Raw genomic sequence first — 20,916 nt, forward strand, 5'->3', positions numbered from 1 at the left:
TCATTTTAAACAAGGCCTCTGCAAAATGAAAGTAGCGATCTGATTGGTTGCTATGGGCAACTTTTCCTTTGCACAGGTTTTGATAAATCTCCCCCATTGTATTTGTGAATCAATATGTTATTTGGAATGTCGATTTTCCTTACAAGCAGAGAGTTTCAAAGTTAGAAAATGCTAAATTTTCAAAATGTTTATGAAATTTTGGGATTTTTCACCAAGGATGCAAGTAACGACGAAAATTTACCACTATGTTAAAGTAGAATATGTCACGAAAAACCATCTCGGAATCAGAATAAGGGTACGTTCACACACGCGGATTTTTGCAGCGTATTTAGCTGCATATCCGCTGGTGAAGGCTCTATGCTGGCTTTACATGTGCCTGCTCGTAGCGGCAATACGTCGCTACCAACAGACAGTGCAGCGATGTGCGCAGCGTACTCGCACATCGCGGCCACTCTCCCTGCTCTGAGCTAGGCAGATAGCTCCCGCGATGTGCGAGTATACTGCGACTCGCACATCGCAGTGTTTCTGCTGGTAGCGGCGTATTGCCTCTATGAGCAGGCACATGTAAAGTCAGCATAGAGCGGGCCTTCACCAGCGGATTTGCAGCCCAAAATACACTGAAAATTTGCGCATGTGAACATACCCTAAAAAAGGTAAAAGCATCTCAGTTATTAATGCATAAACATTGACAGTGGTCAGAATTGCAAAAAAAAAAAAAAAAAGCGCGAGTCCTTAACCCCTTAAGTACCCAGCCAATTTTCACTGTAGGGCCCGGCCATTTTTTGCACATCTGACCACTGTCAATTTAAGCATTAATAACTCTGGGATGCTTTTATTTTTCATTCTAATTCAGAGACTTTTTTTGTGACATATTCTACTTTATGTTAGTGGTAAAATTTTGTCGATACATCATTTCTTGGTGAAAGATTCCAAAATGTGATGAAAAAAATAGAAAATTTTGCATTATTTTTAACTTTGAAGCTCTCTGCTTATTAAAGGAAAAATTGATATTCCAAATAAATTATATATTGATTCATATATACAATATGTCTACTTTATGTTGGCATCAAAGTTGACATGTTTTTACTTTTACTTTAAAAAAAAAAAAAAACAAGTTCAGAATAAATTTTCGAATTTTTCACAAGATTTAAAAAAAAAAAATCGAAATTTTTCAGGGACCAGTTCAGTTTTGAAGTGGATTTGAAGGGCCTTCTTATAAGGCTTCTTTCACACTACAAAATTACTCAGTTTTAAAGATCCGTTCGAACGTCCGTCTGAAAATCGGCTGTAAAACGGCAGTTACAAAATCCTATACGGCCATTAGAAAAATCCCATGGACTATAATGGGATTTTCTAATAGCCCTTTTAACCCGTTATTGTCCGTTATTAACAGTCGTTATTTTGTGACGGGCGATCGTAACGGGAGAATTAGTGCATGCACTATTTCTCTCGTTCATTCGCCAGTCACAAAATAACGGCCGATAATGGGATAAAACAGCTATTAAAAAATCCCATTATAGTCTATTTTCAGACAGAACTTCGAACGGATCTTTAAAAAAAAAAAAAAAAAAACAGTGATTTTGTAGTGTGAAAAAGTAGCAAAGTGAGGCTAGGTTTTCACTTTTTTTTTTTTTTTTTTACAAAAACGCCAATAAAAACGCCCATTCTGCCGCATGGCGTTTTTTTGTGAAGTCTATGGGAGTGAAAAAACGCCCAAAAAAAACCTGCCATGTGGGTTTTAAATTTGGCGTTTTTTTCAGGCGGTTTTTATTCTCTTTTGGACTTTAGCGATCCAAAAAAGTGTTGGAGATACCTTTTTTATTAAAATTTTGTAGGGTACCATTAAAAAATAATAAAAAAGATACAGTAGTGATGGAAAAAATTGTATTTAACGAAATATATCTTTTTTATAACAACATTTTTATAAATTTTTAAACCGGGATCAATTTATGTGCGCGGGTAGGGCACTAAAAATGTAGCCGACAATAATAAAAATGTAGTGTGTGTGTTTTTCACTTTTTTTTACATTTTTTAGGTAGTACTATTACTCCCAGCATGGAACGCGCTGTTCCATGATCGGAGTAGTAACCACCTGTACTAATTGAAAGATTGCTGGGATCCGTTGCGATCCTCCTGTATAATTTATAGATGCGGTGGCCGCTCTTCTATGGTCCCTGCACTGCCGTATATATACACATATTCATATTTACCGCAGAGCTGTGATTGGTCAGATAGTTCCAGCCAATCACAACTCTGTGGGAAATAGGAATATGTGTATATATATGGCAGTGCAGGGGACCACATCTATACATTATACAGGAGGATCGCAGCGGGTGTCAGGAGGAGTGACACCCACTGCGATCTGTCTATTAATACAGGTACTACAGCTCCCAACATGGAGCAGAGTGTGCTCCATGGTAGGAGTATTAGTACCTGCAGTAAGGGACAGATCCCAGCGGATGTCACTCCTCCTGACACCCGTTGCGATCAAAGTGACTGTCGGGATCAGCTGTTCTCAAGGCTACAGAGCCGGGAGAACAGCTGACGATGAGCCGTAGGTATACATCGTATATCTACTGCCCAGCAAGAACTTACAGTGAGCCTGCAATGTGTATAAAGTATACACATTGCTGGCTCACTTAACCCCTTGCTGAGCTGTGCGCTATGCAGCAGCCCAGCAAGGAAAGAGTTAACTTACACTGCTGGCCAGTGTAGGTTAACCCTTTGGGCGGTATACACTATATACAGCTATCCATAGATAGCTGTATATAGTGTATACAGAAGATGGAGAAGTCCCCTTACCTCCGTCCAGTCCCCGCTGGTCCGTGTAGCTCCACCCCCTAGTGATGATGTCATTAGGGGGTGGAGCTACATACGCAATCCAGGCTGGAAGGGTATAAGGCTCTGTTAACATTGTCCATATTGGATAATGGGAACAGACCCTTCTGCCAGTGTCTACCCAGACAGGGAGACTCCAGCTGTTGCTAAACTACAACTCCCAGCATGCTGTCTGGGCATGCTGGGAGTTGTAGTTTTGCACCAATTGGAGGCTCACTGTTTAGGTAGACATTGCATTATGGGCGCTCTCACCTGCAGAGAGCGCAAAAAATGTCCTAACCTATTTTTTTGTGTTTTTTTCTTTCTTCTCGTTTCAGATCCGTGTATGCAGAGGATTACGACAGATTCGATGGATTACCACAGATGAACAGGATTTTTTTATATTTTAATAAAATTGTTAACGAGGGCTGTGGGGGAGTGTTTTTTTAAAATAAAATAATTTTTCCAATGTGTTGCGTTTTCTTTTTTATTGAATATTCAGGCTTAGTTATGGAGGCTGTCTAATAGACAGAATCCATTATACTAAGTCAGGGCTTAGCACTAGCCCCAAAAACAGCTAGCGCTAACCCCCAATTATTACCCCGGTACCCAACGCCACAGGGGTACCGGGAAGAGCCGGTACCAACAGGCCCGGAGCGTCAAAAGTGGCGCTCCTGGGCCTAGGCGGTAACAGGCTGGTGTTATTTAGGCTGGGGAGGGCCAGTAACAATGGTCCTCGCCCACCCTGGTAACGTCAGACTGTTTCTGCTTGGTTGGTATCTAGCTGATACTGAAAATAGGGGGAACCCTATGCGTTGTTTTTTTTTTTTTTTTTTTTATTTATGGAAAAAAAAAAACGCATAGGGTTCCCTGTATATTCAGTATCAGCACGATACCAACAAAGCAGCAACAGCCTGACGTTACCAGGGTGGGCGAGGACCATTGTTACTGGCCCTCCCCAGCCTAAATAACGCCAGCCTGTTACCGCCTAGGCCAAGGAGCGCCATTTTTGACACTCCGGGCCTGTTGGTACCGGCTCTTCCCGGCACCCCTGTGGCGGTGGGTACCAGGGTAATAATTGGGGGTTAGCGCTAGCTGTTTTTGGGGCCAACACTAAGCCCCGGCTTAGTCAAGGATTCCGTCTATTAGACAGCCTCCATAACTAAGCCTGAATATACAATTAAAAAAAGACAAAAAACACATTGGAAAAAAATATTTTATTTCAAAAAACACTCCCCCACAGCCCTCGTTAACCATTTTATTAAAATTAAAAAAATAAAGCTCATCCGTCGTAATCCATCGAATCCTCTGCATACACGGATCTGAAACGAGAAGAAAAAAAAAAACAAAAAAAAATAGGTTAGGACATTTTTTGCACGCTCGGCAGGGGAGAGCACCCATAATGCAATGTCTACCTAAACAAGGAGCCTCCAATTGGTGCAAAACTACAACTCCCAACATGCCCAGACAGCCTTTGGCTGTCTGGGCATGCTGGGAGTTGTAATTTAGCAACAGCTGGAGTCTCCCTGTCTGGGTAGACACTGGCAGAAGGGTCTGTTCCCATTATCCAAAACGGACAATGTGAACAGCGCTTCAGACTAGCCTGAATATGTATGTAGCTCCGCCCCTAATGACGTAATCACTAGGGGCGGGGCTACACGGACCGGCGGTGACAGAAACGAGGGAGGTAAGTGGACCTCCTGTTCTGTATGCACTATATACAGCTATCTATAGATAGCTGTATATTCTGTATACCGCCCAAAGGGGCTATAGGAGCAGGGAGTCCTGTCAGTCTGGTGACAGGATTTCCGGCTCCTGTATAGTATATATGGGTACACTATGCCCCCTGTATACTACACAGCAGGGGGAGGCGAGTAGTGATCCTGTACATCACTCCTCATCTCCTTACACCCTGTGTACTGCGCGCTCAGCATCCGACCCCCAGAGTGGTACCCAGAAGGCAGTGACAAAACTGCAACAGGGGACAAATTTGGCTGTTTCCACACACCAGGGAAAACGCCAGAAAAACTGCCAAAACTCAGGAAAAACCTGTGGCAGTTTTTCTGGCGTTTTTGCTGGCGTTTTTTTTAGGTGTACAAAAAAAACTAGTGGAAACCTAGCCTGAAGGAGAAAATTCTAAATCTTAATTTTTTTACACTGGCATGTTCTTGTAGACCCAGTTTTTGAATTTTTACAAGGGGTAAAAGGAGAGAAATCTTCCTAAAATTTGTAACCCAATTTCTCTCGAGTAAGGAAATACCCCATATGTGTATGTGAAGTGCTCCGTGGGTGCACTAGGGGGCTCAGAAGGGAAAGAGCGACAGTGGGATTTCGGAGAGTGAGTTTTTCTGAAATGGTTTTTGGGGGGCATGTCACATTTAAGAAGCCCCTATGGGGCCAGTGGGAAAAAACAAAAACCTAAATGGCATATTATTTTGGAAACTACACCCCTCAAGGAACGTTACAAGGGGTACAGTGAGCCTTAACCCCTTAAGGACACATGACGTACTGGAACGTCATGTGTCCACTCCCGATCTATAACGCGGGGCCACGGCCGGGACCCGTGGCTAATAGCGCGCGGCATTGATCGCTGTGCCGCGCGCTATTAACCCTTTAGACGCGGCGTTCAAAGTTGAACGCCGCGTCTAAAGTGAAACCGAAAGCATGCCGGCTAGCTCAGTGGGCTGTTCGGGATAGCCGCGGTGAAATCGCGGCATCCCGAACAGCTGACAGGACAGCGGGAGGGCCCCTACCTGCCTCCTCGCTGTCCGATCGCCGAATGACTGCTCAGTGCCTGAGATCCAGGCATGAGCAGTCATGCGGCAGAATCGTTGATCACTGGTTTCTTATGAGAAACCAGTGATCAACATAGAAGATCAGTGTGTGCAGTGTTATAGGTCCCTATGGGACCTATAACACTGCAAAAAAAAAGTGCAAAAAAAAAGTGAATAAACATCATTTAACCCCTTCCCTATTAAAAGTTTGAATCACCCCCCTTTTCCCATAAAAGAAAAAACACAGTGTAAATAAAAATAAAAATAAACATAAATGGTATCACCGCGTGCGGAAATGTCCGAATTATAAAAATATATCGTTAATTAAACCGCACGGTCAATGGCGTGCGCGCAAAAAAATTCCAAAGTCCAAAATAGTGCATTTTTGGTCACTTTTTATATCATGAAAAAATGAATAAAAAGCGATCAATAAGTCCTATCAATGCAAAAATGGTACCGTTAAAAACCTCAGATCACGGCGCAAAAAATGAGCCCTCATACCGCCCCATACACGGAAAAATAAAAAAGTTATAGGGGTCAGAAGATGACAATTTTAAACGTATTAATTTTCCTGCATGTAGTTATGATTTTTTCCAGAAGTCCGACAAAATCAAACCTATATAAGTAGGGTATCATTTTAATCGTATGGACCTACAGAATACATATCAGGTGTCATTTTTACCGAAAAATGTACTACGTAGAAACGGAAGCCCCCAAAAGTTACAAAACAGCGTTTTTTTTTAAATTTTGTCGCACAATGATTTTTTTTCCCGCTTCACCATAGATTTTTGGGCAAAATGACTGACGTCATTACAAAGTAGAATTGGTGGCGCAAAAAATAAGCCATCATATGGATTTTTAGGTGCAAATTTGAAAGAGTTATGATTTTTTAAAGGCAAGGAGCAAAAAACGAAAATGCAAAAACGGAAAAACCTCCGGTCCTTAAGGGGTTAAACACCCACAGGTGTTTGACGACTTTTCTTTAAAGTTGGATCTGTAAATTATTTTTTTCTTCACTAAAATGCTAGTTTCCCCCTCTGTGGTGCCAGAACATCACATGTGACCCCATTTTGGAAACTACAACCCTCACAGAATTTAATAAGGGGTGCAGTGAGTATTTATACCCCATTGGCATTTGACAAATCTTTGGAACAGTGGGCTGTGCAAATTATGGGGCAACACCAGCATGTTAGTGTAAAAATTATAATTTTTTTTACACTAACAGGCTAGTGTAGCCGCCAACTTTTCCTTTTCATAAGGAGTAAAAGGAGAAAGAGCCCCCCAAAATATGTAGTGCAATTTCTTCCGAGGACGGAAATACCCCATATGTGGCACTAAACTGTTTCCTTGAAATAAGTCAGGGCTCCGAAGTGAGAGCGCGCCATGCGCATTTGAGGACTAAATTAGGGATTGCATAGGGGTGGACATAGGGGTATTGTATGCCAGTGATTCCCAAATAGGGTGCCTCCAGCTGTTGCTAAACTCCCAGCATGCCTGGACAGTCAGTGGCTGACCAGAAATGCTGGGAGTTTTTGTTTTGAAACAGCTGGAGGCTCAGTTTTTAGAAACACTGCCGTACGATAAGTTTTTCATACCCTTTATTATGTGTTCGTGTAGTGCTTTTATGGTACATTCGCACTGGCGGGTTTACGGTGAGTTTTGCCGCAGCTCAAACTGCAAGCAGGAAACTTGCTGTAAACCCGCCTGTGTGAACGTACCCTGTACATTTACATTGGGGGCAAACCTCCAGCTGTTGCAAAACTACAACTCCCAGCATGTACTGATTGCCGAAGGGGAGATGTAATTATGCAACAGCTGGAGGTACGCAACTACAACTCCCAGCATGCCGAGACAGCTGTTTGCTCTTTGGGCATGCTGGGATTTGCAGTTTTGCAACATCTGGAGGGCTACTGTCTAGAGACCACTGCACAGTGATCTCAAAACTGTTGCAAAACTACAAATCCCAGCATGCCCAAACAGAAAACAGCTGTCTGGGCATGCTGGGAGTTGTAGTTTTGCAACATCTGGATGGCTAAAGTTTAGAAACCACTGTAGAATTATAGCCCTCCAGATGTTGCTATGCAACTCACCGGCTTTCGTAACATCCTGTGAGCCGCATCCCCGCCCTCTTCTGCCGCCAATGGGTAAGTGGACTTCGGAGCCGGTCTTTGTCGGTTCTCCGTTCTGCCCGGCCTACTGTGGGTGGGCAGAATGGGGAAACCAAAAGTTGTTAACACCCCTCCCCCCCCCCCGATCTGCTATTGGTCGTCGCTTGTGGACGACAAATAGTAGGGATAGGAGGGGTGGTATCCCTGCCACCTCACTCCTATCCTTTCAGGGGGATCGTGGGTGTCTTGGACAACCCCGATCCCCCTTATTTTCTGGGTCACCGGTGACCTGGAATCGCCGCAATTCGCCGGTGTGAATTCGCCAACATGGGGGGCGGGTTGGGGGGGAAAAGATATCAGCAGTTACCCAGTTCCTGTCCCCGCCGGGCGTACAGGTACGCCCTGGGTCCTTAACTGGTTTAAGGGGTACTCCGGTGGAAAACTTATCAACTGGTAGCAGAAAGCTTAACAGATTTGTAAACTACTTCTATTAAAAAAATCTTTATCCTTCCAGTACTTTTTAGCAGCTGTATGCTACAGAGGAAATTCTATTCTCTTTGAATTTCTTTTTTGTCTTGTTCACAGTGCTCTCTGCTGACACCTGATGCCCATATCAGGAACTGTCCAGAGCAGGGAAAAATCCTCATAGCAAACCTAGGCTACTCCGGACAGTTCCAGGCACGGACAGAGGAGTCAGCAGAGAGCACTGTGAACAAGACAAAAAAAAGTTAAGTACTAGAAGGATAAAGATTTTTTAATAGAAGCAATTTACAAATGTTTAATTTTCTGTTTACAAATCTGTTACATTTTTAAGTCCTTAAGGGGTTAATAAAGTGTGTACTGGGGGCTGCCATATTGTAGTCTCTTTGTGGTGTGTCCCTTCATGATACTTACACAGTTGCTTTATGGCTGGCACAAGGGCATAGGAAAGTTAAGGACAGAGAGGGTCTCAAAAGCATTGACTGCTTACTGCCCATGTGCAAAGTACAGGCTGGTGAAATGAAAGGGGGAGCCAGAGCCATTTTCTTGAAGTCCCTGAGGAGCAGTGACTTCTCAATGGAGAGAGGTGGATGGGGGAGGGGCAGCACACAGTCACACACACACACACTACACAGTCCTTCCCTGGTCTCCTCCTCTCAGCTCACTCTACAGACATGGGACAGGAGAAGATAAGGTTTACAAAGTTTAGAGCTGCAGTCCCTTCCGTCCTCCTTCCCCCTTCTCACCTTAACCTTTAAGAAAAAAAAATAATAATAATTTGGTGACACATTCCCTTTAAATTGTAGAGGACAAATCGACACTGGCTATCGAGTTGGACGGAGAGAAATTGGTAAACTACCAGGCATTGAAGAGTGACAGCAGCAAGCAGCAAAAGGACACCCAGTTGCATTTCCAGGTGCCCACTAGTAACTGCACAATTTAACTAAAGAAGAGCTGATATTTTATACTTGAAAAGAAAATAAAGAGCCTGATTGCAAAAATAAATAAAAAAGGCATTAACATCAAGTGTAGAAAATTACTGACCTTTTCTTCAGGATTATATGCTGTTGAATATTGGAAATGTGAAGCCAAATAGCACCATCTTGCCCATGAAGCAGAATGCTGCAAAGTAAAAAATTTCCATTAGAATAAAAAAAAATTTTAAGTTTGTCATTTAAATATGCATATTGTCACAATATATTTTTGTGCTAATAAATGCAGTATGCCATTTATGTATTGAGTCTTCAATGACCACATAGCACTCACCTACTTAAGCCATTGTTAGTTACTGAACAGAATTAATGAAATTAAAAATCAAATCTAATCCGGACTTCTGGATATTTTGAAAATAAAACATTGAATACATTAAATAAGCTATTTTCCTTTTTTGCAACTTTTAAGATGTCATGGAACATCATTTCATTATTAATACAAGAACAATGAAGGTATACATGTCATCTGAAAATAACTATGAGAGCCTTGTGGGGGGGGGGGGGGTAGAGAGGGGGTGTCATGCGCCCTGTTACTCGGTACACCCGGCTCTCACGTCAGGCAAGGGGGTGGGCCAGGGGTGGAATATTGATAAAGCTGAGGAGCTGTGCAAGCAAATTACAACTCTCAGCGCCAAATGTGAATCTGTGATGTGAAGAGAACTTCACATCACCGGGCAGTACAGTGCCGGGCAGGTGAGCGGCCACTCATTTCTCCAGATTATAGAAGACGATCGCAACAGGTGTCAAGAGTGACACCCACTGCGATCTGTCTATTAGTGCTGGTACTACGGCTCTCAGCATGGAGCATAGTGTGCTCCATGTTGGAAGCAGAGTACCTGCAGCAAGGGACAGATCGAAGCAACACCTGTTGCAATCGCCCTTTATATACCTGAGATACGGAGAGGCTCTCTGCAGCGCTGCGCATCTCTGATCAGTACTCTGGCCAGTAATGTGAATAGAAATTCACATAACTGATTCATATATGCCGCTCGGAGCGATGATTGGCCGGCATCATCTGATGACGTGAATTGGCCGGCCAGGAGTTCATAGCTGAAATGCAGAGCGCTGAAGAGAGCCGCTTCACATCTCAGGAATATAAAAAGGACGATAGCAATGGGTGTCAGGATTGACACCTGGGGCGATCTGTCCTTAGTGAAGGTACTACACTACCCAGAACGGAACAGAAGTACCTAAATAATGTCGAAAATATACAGAACGAAGTTAAAAAGTAGTAAAAAATAAAACTGTTAAAATCCATTAATAAGGTTTCACAAAATTTAAAAAAAATTAATAAAAAATTATATATATTTACAATTACATGGCCACTTTATACATTTTTAATGTTGTCAGCCACATTTTTATTTGTCACTGCCCGCTTACATTAAATGGTCCCTGATTGAAAAATGTAACACTTGGGGACGGAGGGTTTTCCCGTTTTTTTGCACTTTCGTTTTTCCTCCTTACCTTTTAAAAATCCTAACCCTTTCAATTTTGCACCAGAAAATCCATATGGTGGCCTATTTTTGCGCCACCAATTCTACTTTGTAATGACTTCAGTCATTTTACCCAAAAATCTATGGCGAAAATGAAAAAAAAAAAAAATCATTGTGCGACAAAATTGAAGAACTTTTGTAACTTTTGTGGGCTTCCATTTCTACGCAGTACATTTTTTAAGTATAAAATAACACCTTATCTTTATTCTGTAGGTCCATGATTAAAATGATACCCTACTTATATAGGTTTTATTTTGTCGTACTTCTGGAAAAAATCATAACTACTTGCAGGAAAATGTATACGTTTAACCCCTTAAGGACTCAGCGTTTTTCCGTTTTTTGCATTTTCATTTTTTCCTCATCACCTTCAAAAAATAACGCTTTCAATTTTGAACATAAAATTCCATATGATGGCTTATTTTTTGCACCACCAATTCTACTTTGCAGTGACATTAGTCATTTTACCCAAAAATCACAGGCGAAACGGGAAAAAAAATCATTGTGCAACAAAATGGAAGAAAAAATTTCATTTTGGGGGCTTCAGTTTCTACGCAGTGCATTTTTCTGTAAAAATGACACCTTCTTTTTACTCTGTAGGTCCATACGGTTAACCAAATAGGGACCCAGGGCGTACAGGTACGCCTTCGGTCCCTGGTACTTAACCTATTAAGGACCAAGGGCGTACAGGTACGCCTTTGCTCCCTGGTACTTAAGGACCAAGGGCGTAGGGAATTTCAGTCCCTGACGCGCGCCGGGCGGGGACCGAACCGGGGTGACTGCTGATATCGATCAGCAGGTACCCCGCGCAAATGCCCAGGAGGGTCATAAGAAACCATTTTGACCCCATTTTGGAAAATACACCCCTCATGGAACGTAACAAGGGGTATAGTGAACTTTAACACCCCACAGGTGTTTCACGAATTTTCATTAACTTTGGATGGGGGAAAAAAAACAAACATTTCACTAAAATGCTGGTGTTACCCAAAATGTTTCATTTTCACAAGGGAAAATAGGGGGGGGGGGGGGGGGGGAAGACCCCCAAAATTTGTAACCCCATTTCTCTTGAGTATATAAATACCCCATATGTGGATGTAAAGTGCTCTGCGGGCAAACTACAATGCTCGGAAGAGAAGGAGCGCCATTGGGATTTTGAAGAGAAAATTTGTCCGGAATTGAAAGCCACGGAATTACAAAGCCCCCATAGTGCCAGAACAATGGACCCCCCCCCCCCCCCCACATGTGACCCAATTATTTAATAATTTAATTTTTCTTCATTTGCACAGCCCACTGTTCCAAAGATCTGTCAAATGCCAGTGGGGTGTAAATGCTCACAGCACCCCTTATTAAATTCTGTGAGGGGTGTCGTTTCCAAATGTGGTCACATGTGGGGGGGTCCACTGTTCTGGCACCACGGGGGGGCTTTGTAAATGCACTTTGCCCCCGACTTCCATTCCAAACAAATTATCTTTTAAAAAGCTTAATGGCGCTCCTTCTCTTCTGAGCATTGTAGTGCGCCAGCAGAGCCCTTGACGTCCACACATGGGGTATTTCCATACTCACAAGAAATGGGGTTACAAATTTTGGTGGTCATTTTCTCCCATTACCCCTTGTAAAAATGTAAAATTTGGGGAAAAAACTGCATTTTAGTGAAAAAAAATTTTTTTCTTCATTTACACATCCAACTTTCCCAAAAAGTCGTCAAACACCTGTGGGGTGTTAAGGCTCACTGAACCCCTTGTTATGTTCCTTGGGGGGGGGGGGGTGTAGTTTCCAAAATGGTATGCCATGTTGGGGGTTTTCCCTTTCAGCAAAATTCGCTCTCCAAAATCCCATTGTCGCTCCTTCCCTTCTGAGCCTACTGCCCCCCTAGAACACTTGACATACACATATGAGGCATTTCCTTACTCAAGAGAAATTTGGGTTACAAATTTTGGGGGGCTTTTTCTCCTATTACCCCTTGTAAAGATTCAAAAACTAGGTCTACAAGAACATGCAAGTGTAAAAAATGAAGATTTAGAATTTTCTCCTTCACTTTGCTGCTATTCCTGTGAAACACCTAAACGGTTAACAAACTTTCTGAATGTCATTTTGAATACTTTGAGGGGTGCAGTTTTTATAATAGGGTCATTTATGGGGTATTTTTTTAATAAGAAAGCCCTTCAAATCCACTTCAAAACTGAACTGGTCACTGAAAAATTCTGATTTAGAAAATTGTGTGAAAAATTGCTGCTTAACTTTGAAGCCCTCTGATGTCATCCAAAAATAAAAACCAGGGCTGTGGAGTCGGTAGATAAATGTTCCGACTCAGACTCTGGAGTTTTCTGTACTTCCAACTCCGACTCCCCTGTATTAATATGCGAATGTATTTTATACATTCCTTGAAGGAAAGAAAGGTAACATACCTGTCATTACCACAGGACTACTGGCTGGGAAGCCAACAGTCTACTGTATTGAACAGTTTGTGTGCTGATCTGCTGCTGAAGATAGGGCAGCGGGAGGATCAAGGAAAGGGCATTATAAAACATGATTTCCCTAGTAGAATCCCATAGTCATGTTTAAAGGGGTACTCCGTCCCTAGACATCTTATCCCCGGGGTCCCGCTGCTGACGACCCCCGGGATTGCCACTGCGGCACCGCGCTTTCATTACTACACAGAGCGAGTTCGGGGGACGGATACAGAGCGATACAGTGCACAGAGCAGCGTAATGTCATAGCACCGCCCCTCGTGACATCACGGCCCGCCCCTTAATGCAAGTCTATGGCAGGGGGCTGGCCGTGACATCACGAGGAGCAGAGCCATGACGTAACGGTGCTCCAACCCCTGTATCGCCCGTCATTACGCACAGAGCGAACTGTACCCCGGCGATCTGACATCTTATCCCCTATCCTTTGGATAGGGGATAAGATGTGTAGGCGCAGAGTACCCCTTTAAGCTAACAATCGAGTTTACAAGTTTTTATAGCCTTAGCTGAATGGCAGCAGTTTTTCCAATGGTTTACAGCTTCAGTCTTGAACTATTGACCCTCCATTCCCTTCACTTACACAAGTGTCTCTAGTCCTGCAAAAAACATATTTCCTTAACCCCTTATCAGTGAGAGGCTAGGTTACCCATGGGTTCCATGTAACAGCAGAACACAACACTATGGAAAGTATAAGTATTGCCGCTCCTAATTGTGCGTTGTGTGCCATATAGTAAAGCACATGAAAAGCATGCTTCTTCACGGTCACTTAACGTGTTCGTTTTGCGGTTACGTGAGGCACTGCATGCATTGGTCTTTATTCTTAAAGTAGAGAAGTCATTAATTATAACTTTTTGTAAATTGGGACATTTAAACTTACTTTTTTTTTTATTCCAATCTAAATTTAGTAGGAGTCAGAGTCTGAGTCGGTGCATTGTTTGCCGACTCCAGGTACCCAAAATTTCGTCCGACTCCACAGCCCTGGTAAAAAACATGTCAACTTTATGATGAAAATATAAAGTAGACATATTGTATATGCGAATCAAAATATAATTTATTTGGAATGTCTGTTTTCCTTACAAGCAGAGAGCTTCAAAGTTAGAAAAATGCAAAATTTTCTATTTTTTAATAAAATTTTGGAATTTTTCACAAAAAAATTATGCAAGTATCGACAACATTTTACCACGAACAGAAAGTAGAATATGTAACGAAAAAACAATCTCTGAATCAGAATGAAAAGTAAAAGCATCCCAGAGTTATTAATGCTTAAAGTGACAGTGGTCAGATGTGCAAAAAAGGGCCGGGTCCTTAAGATAAAAATGGGCTGGGTCCTTAAGGGGTTAAAATGATACCCTACTGATATGCTTTTTTTCAGAAGTACGACAAAATCAAACGTATAACTAAATGCTTGAAAATTTATACGTTAAAAATTCTCATCTTCTGACCCCTATAACTTTTTTTTTTCCCGCGCACGGGCCGGTATGAGGGCTCATTTTTTTTTGCGCCGTAATCTGAAGTTTTTATCGGTACCATTTTTTGTATTGATCGACATTTTGATCACTTTTTATTAATTTTTTCATGATGTAAAAAGTGACCAAAAATACGCTATTGTGAACTTTGGAATTTTTTAGCGCGTACGCAATTGACTGTGCGGTTTAATTAACGATATATTTTTATAGTTCGGACATTTCCGCATGTGGCGATACTACATATGTTTGTTTATTTACAGGTTTTTTTTATTATGGGAAAAGGGGGGTGATTCAAACTTTTATTAGGGAAGAGGTTAACTGACCTTTATTAACTTTATTTTTTTTCACTTTTTTTTGCAGTGTTATACACATACACACACACACGCCCCCAAAAATAGTGCTTCACTTTATAGCACTGCCATATGCACAAACAGCAGCAAGACAATTTGTAAATGTCAATTATTAGAGAAATGTGGCATGACTATCTTTCTATGTGGTAGAGTAAATTCAATAGTAAAAATTCAGGTGAGACACGCCTGTCCTCGCTCGACCACAGCCATCACGCCCCTTCCTATAAACACCCGAAACTGGCATTCTGAACATGAGAGATCGTGGAGGGATCCCAGCGGCTGTACCCCCCCCCCCCCCCATGATCAGACAATTTATTCCCTATCCTTTGGAGAGGGGATAAAACAGGTCTTAGAGTGTCCCTTTAAGGGTATTTTCACACTACGGGGTGTGAATGGAATCTCCGCTCGCAGAATTCAGCCTGGCAGCAGACGGCGGCGGTAGGACCGCGCGGCACTGTGCGGTCACCATTGACGGCTATGCAGTACTCGCGAACTTCCGCGCAAAGAATGAACATGTTCTTTCTTTGTGCGGAACCATTTCAAACAAATTCCGCAGTGTGAACAGGTCTCGGGGAGACCCACTCACACCGCGTAATTCCATGGGAATTCCGTAGTGTGAACATACCCTAAGGGGTTAAAAGCAGAGAATGTAAAATGTCGAAAAAATAGCCAATTTTTTTTTTTTTTTTGGGGGGGGGGGGCACTATTTTTGTGATACATGCTACCTCTTGATCTATTTTATTCCACATTTTTGCCCAAAATTTGCGATTCTTTTTTTTGTTTTTTTTTACTGAGTTCACTGTGCGTGGTAAACAGCATAGGTTTATAGAACAAGTCATGACGAACGTGGCATTACCTATTTATAGGTTTGGGTGTTTTTTTGAAGGGCGTGGGGGGGTGATAATACAGGGCTTTATTGGGAAAGATATTTTATTTTAATTTGTTTTATTTTAAATTTTTTTTTTGTTTTATTTTTTTATCTTTTTTAATTTTTTTTTTTTTTTTTTTTTACACTTTTTCAGTAAATAAAACTTTTTATTTTGTTATACTTTTAACGAGTTATACTATGCTGCAGTAGATCTGTACTGCCGCACATGATAAATGTCAGGATTACCCGACACTCAGCCTGTGCGATCTAGTCTATGGCTGGACCTCACAGGCTGACGTACTAGGCATCTGGCTGCCATGGCAACAAATTGATTCCCGCAATCGCATCGCAGTTGGTGAACAGGGGGAGTCCTCTCCCCCTGTCAATTTCATAGATGCTGTTATTAGGACTGGTCATAGCATCTATGGAGGTTAATGCTGCCCAAATGGGCACAATCCCGGTCTCAGCAGATGTGGCAGGACCCCAGCTGTGATTGACAGCTGGGTCCCACCGCCGATCTCCTGTAGCGCATCGCGCTGTGCAGGAGAGCGGTAGGACATATGCATAAGTCGAGTTGCGTGAACATGTCAGCAACTGGGACATATGCATACGTCCCAGGACGGCAAGGGATTAAAGACCACAAATGTGCAACCTTTAAAGAGAACTGAATACGATGAGGAAAGCTGAGGTCCACAAGTCTTTAACCCCTTCCCACTGAATACGGCAAATGACGCGATACCTAAAATATGGCCATCCATATGTTGGAAAACTACAACTCCCAGTATGCCCAGACAACCAAGGGGGGCAGTGAGCTTTTACATCCCACAGGTGCCTGATAGATTTTTGGAACAGTGGTCCGTGAAAATGAAAAATTTTAAATGTTTCATTTGCACAGCCCACTGTTCCAAAGATCTGTCAAACACCAGTGGGGTGTAAATGCTCACTGCACCCCTTGTTACATTCTGTGAGGGGTGTTGTTTTCAAAATTGGGGTCACATGTGTGTGTGGGGGGTCCACTGTTCTGGCACCATGGGGGGGTGGTTTGTAAATGCACATGGCCCCTGGCTTCAATCCCAGCAAAATTCTCTCTCCAAAAGCCCAATGGCGCTCCTTCTTTTCTATTAGCCCTTGTGAAAGTCAAAAATTTGGGGGTGACACCAGCATTTGTAAAAAAAAAAAAACATATATACATTTTTCACTTCAAACTTTAACGACAATTCGTCCAACACCTGTGGTGTGTTAAGGTTCACTGTACCCCTTGTTACGTTCCTTGAGGAGTGTAGTTTCCCAAAATATTGTGCCAAGTGGGAGTTTTTTTGCTGTTCTGCCACCATAGGGGCTTACACAGAAAAAATTGATATTGGTCTACCAGTATAATCAGGAAATTAAATTTGTAGACTTAAATTTAACTTTTAATAGGTACAACTAAAACTGTCCTCGAAAAACTGGACAGAAAACCACCACATGTGCAAAAAAATAATAATAATAGATTAAGCTCCAGGTAAATACAGCATAGTAGCTGCGTACAAATGATTGATATTAATTACCATAAAGTATCCGCCTGGCTAATTCTGACCCTTTCCCCATGGTTCGGGAGAGGTCTCAGGGTGGGACAACAGGAGGGGGTTGGCAGGGGAGCCTGTTACACACTATGCTACCCCTAGAAACCCTACCCCTAGGCGGGGTGGGCGTCCTAAGAACGACGGTCCCGCGCAGGAACCTAGTCCCTGTTGTACTATAGTCACCCTACAATAAACTCACTTACTTGCTAATGAAAAATGTACTGACTACCTGCGGGGTCAATACCCTACTACTGATCTATGATTATAATCAGTCAAGGCAGGTCAGTCAGAGCTGCAAGGAGAGTGATCCTTTACCTAAGTATCGGTCAGGGTGATTGACAATGTTGTAATCCCTTCCCCACACGGGTTATATACCCAGAAAAGTCACCTTTTGATTACAGATGACATCTACATACATGTAGCAGTAGGAGGATAGGGCACCATCAAAAAAAAACCAAAAAAAAACAAACATACAATAGAAAGTATATATCAAACTATTAGCTGGATGCTTATGGTTTTATGATCCAGAAGATGCATGGTTAACGTCTCGACGCGTTTCTTAATGTCCCGTTCATCAGGAGACCGATAGGGATACAGATAGAGGATGAGGAGCACGCCATCCATATGCACCCTGCAGCGATGTGCGAGGGTTCTGTGCGGCTACCGATTTGGCGCATAGCGCGCCCTTAAATATCCGGTGAGCCGTACGTCAGCACACCTAATGCGGTTCACAGTGGAACGCATAATCGCGTCACTTCCGGTTTAGGCCGGAAATGACGTATCGCACTATGTACGAGCTGTCAGAGAGAAGTATTCCTCACTATCCTAGGTAGGTTAAGACTTATACTACAACTCTCTAACCGGTCCTAGATCAAGGGGCCGGTCCAACAAAGCTTTACACATGACTCATCATAGTTCAGATGTTTTATGAATTAACTATAGTGATATGGATAGGTCCACATTGATTACTTACTATTCTCATAGTCATCTGTTAATGTTATGCCGCACAATATTTCAGGCGACATTATTGTATTAGTTAGGCTACAATTTAAAATAAAGCCACAATCTCGGTTTCTAAGGGAATCCTCCCTATATCCTAGATATTAGGTGTGCCTTCTTAATAGTGGTACCTATATACATGTGAATGTCAGCGGTTTCCGCTGGCAACAAGATACAAATAAATGTATTATTTTTTTTATTTTATTTTTTTAAACGGCACTATCTCGTGCCAAATGGGCAGGTTTCCATCATAGTTGAGGTCATTCTGAGAATTAATATTTACAGGGTATGCCGCTCAGGGGTATCAAGAGTTAGTGATTTTGTATTGGATCTATATGAAGCATCCAAACGATAATGCCTCATTCAAGCCATAGGGTGAAAAAGATCTTATTTTATAGATCCACCGGAGTTCCTTTTGCAGAAGTATTTTATCAAAGTCTCCTCCTCTTACTGGCGGGTGGACAACCGCAATTATGGTAAAGCAAAGAACATTGTCATCCCCTGCATGTTTGTCATGTATGTGACGCGCAATAGGGGTATTCCGATTGTGTCTTATATCTCCCATGTGTTCACCAATTCTTCTTCTAACCTCCCTAACAGTTTTCCCCACATAATCAAGGGGACAAGGGCATTGACAGAGGTAGATCAGACCCTTCGTTTTACAGTTAGTTAGCTCTATGGAGTAGAAGATTTCACCTGTAGATGAACTTTTCCATGTATTGGTGCATCTCATCTGTGGACAGAAGGAGCACGTACCACATGGAAAGTTGCCAACCGTTGTTTGTTGAAGCCAAGTCCCTCGTGATTTAGGTCGTGAGTAATGGCTGTGAACCAGCCTGTCTTTCAAACTCCTCCCTTTTCGGAATGTAATGAGGGGACGATCAGCAATAAATTCACTGATGTGAGGATCAGCCCGCAAAATATCCCAATGTTTTGATAGTATGTCATATACAGTAGATGACCTATCATCATATGTTGCGATGATTCGCGTCTTTCTGTCCTCCTGTCTAGACCTATTAGGGGTCAGTAGGTTGTCCCGCTGGAGCCTCCTATCGTGACCAAATGCCTTCTGTAGACAATCCTCTGGATACCCCCTTGTTTTAAATCTATCCTTGAGAATATGGGCTTGTTTGAAAAACTCTTCATTGGAAGAGCAATTACGTCTCACTCTAATGTACTGTCCTTTAGGAATTCCTCTTTTTAGAGATGTAGGATGGTAGCTCGACCAATGTAGAAGTGAATTAGTTGCTGTGGCTTTTCTATACAGTGTAGTGGAGAGGTTGCCTAGCTGGTTTTTAGTGACCAGTACATCCAAAAATGGAAGATTTTTTTCATTAATTTCTGAAGTAAAAAATAGACCAAATGTATTCTTATTCAGGAATTTCATGAAGGCCTCAAAATCCTCCTTAGTGCCTCCCCACACGACGAATACATCGTAGATGTATCTAAGCCAAAGATGTATTTTTGATGGCCATATTGTTTCGTCTTCCGGGGGAAACACAACAGTATCCTCCCACCAACCCAACATCAAATTCGCATATGTAGGGGCGCAGGGGCTCCCCATTGCGGTTCCTTTAATTTGATGATATATCCGGCAGTCGAATGTGAATACATTGTGGGTGAGGACAAACTGTAATAGCGTAGTGACAAATTCATTATGCACCGTGAACTGATTACCACGTGTTCTTAAAAAGTGCCGTATTGCTAGTATGCCCTTATCGTGTGGAATCGAGCTATACAATGATTCCACATCGATACTTGCTAGAAAGACCGACTCATCAACTGGGACCTCTGATATCCGTCTTAAGAAGTCCATTGTATCACGGATATAAGAGGGGAGTGACGTAACAAAGTCCGGCTAAATTCTATCTATATACAGACTGATGCCTTAAGTTAAGGAATTTATCCCTGACACAATTGGCCGACCCTTCAACGGATTGGTCCCTTTGTGGATTTTAGGCAATCCGTAGAAGGTGGCCATTGTGGGATTTTTTGGAAAAAGGTAGTCCAATTCCTGTGACCAGGGGCACCATAGGGGCTTCCCAAATGTGACATGCCCCCCAAAAACCATTACAGTAAAATTCTCTCTCTAAAATCCCAAAGTTGCTCCTTCCCTTCTGAGCCTTGTAGTGCACACACAGCACTTTACCTCCAGATACGGAGATTGAGTTTTCACTTCCACTTTGCTTCTATTTCTGTGAAACACCTAAAGGGTTAACACATTTTCTGAATGTCATTTTGAATACTTTGAGGTGTTCAGTTACTATAATGGGGTCATTTATGGGGATTTCTCACAGAAAGGCCCCTCAAATCCACTTCAAACTAAAAACATATACAAGAAAAATTAAGATTTTGAATTTTTTGTGAAAATGTGGAAAATGACTGCTATACTTTGAAGCCCTTTAATGGCATCATAAAGTCAACATGTTTATACTTTTTGAAGCCAACATAAAGAACACATTGTATTTGTGAATCAATAATTTGGTATGTCCATTTTCCTTACAAGCAGAGACTTTCAAAGTTAGAAAAATGCTAAAATGTTCAA

The 20,916-nt window shown here is 42.2% G+C and overlaps 1 protein-coding gene across 2 annotated transcripts in view; it reads right to left on the reverse strand.

The window, feature by feature from the left end:
- PCCA (propionyl-CoA carboxylase subunit alpha) overlaps positions 1-20,916 on the reverse strand; it is a 1,119,575-nt gene that overhangs the window by 877,739 nt on the left and 220,920 nt on the right. For both annotated transcript variants that reach the window (XM_056555680.1, XM_056555679.1), the window contains exon 2: positions 9,224-9,301. In XM_056555680.1, coding sequence (XP_056411655.1) covers positions 9,224-9,301 — 78 coding nt within the window. The remainder of the gene's footprint in view (positions 1-9,223; positions 9,302-20,916) is intronic.

The sequence above is a fragment of the Hyla sarda genome, chromosome 2 (genome assembly GCF_029499605.1).
Source record: "Hyla sarda isolate aHylSar1 chromosome 2, aHylSar1.hap1, whole genome shotgun sequence".
NCBI classification, from domain to species: domain Eukaryota; kingdom Metazoa; phylum Chordata; class Amphibia; order Anura; family Hylidae; genus Hyla; species Hyla sarda.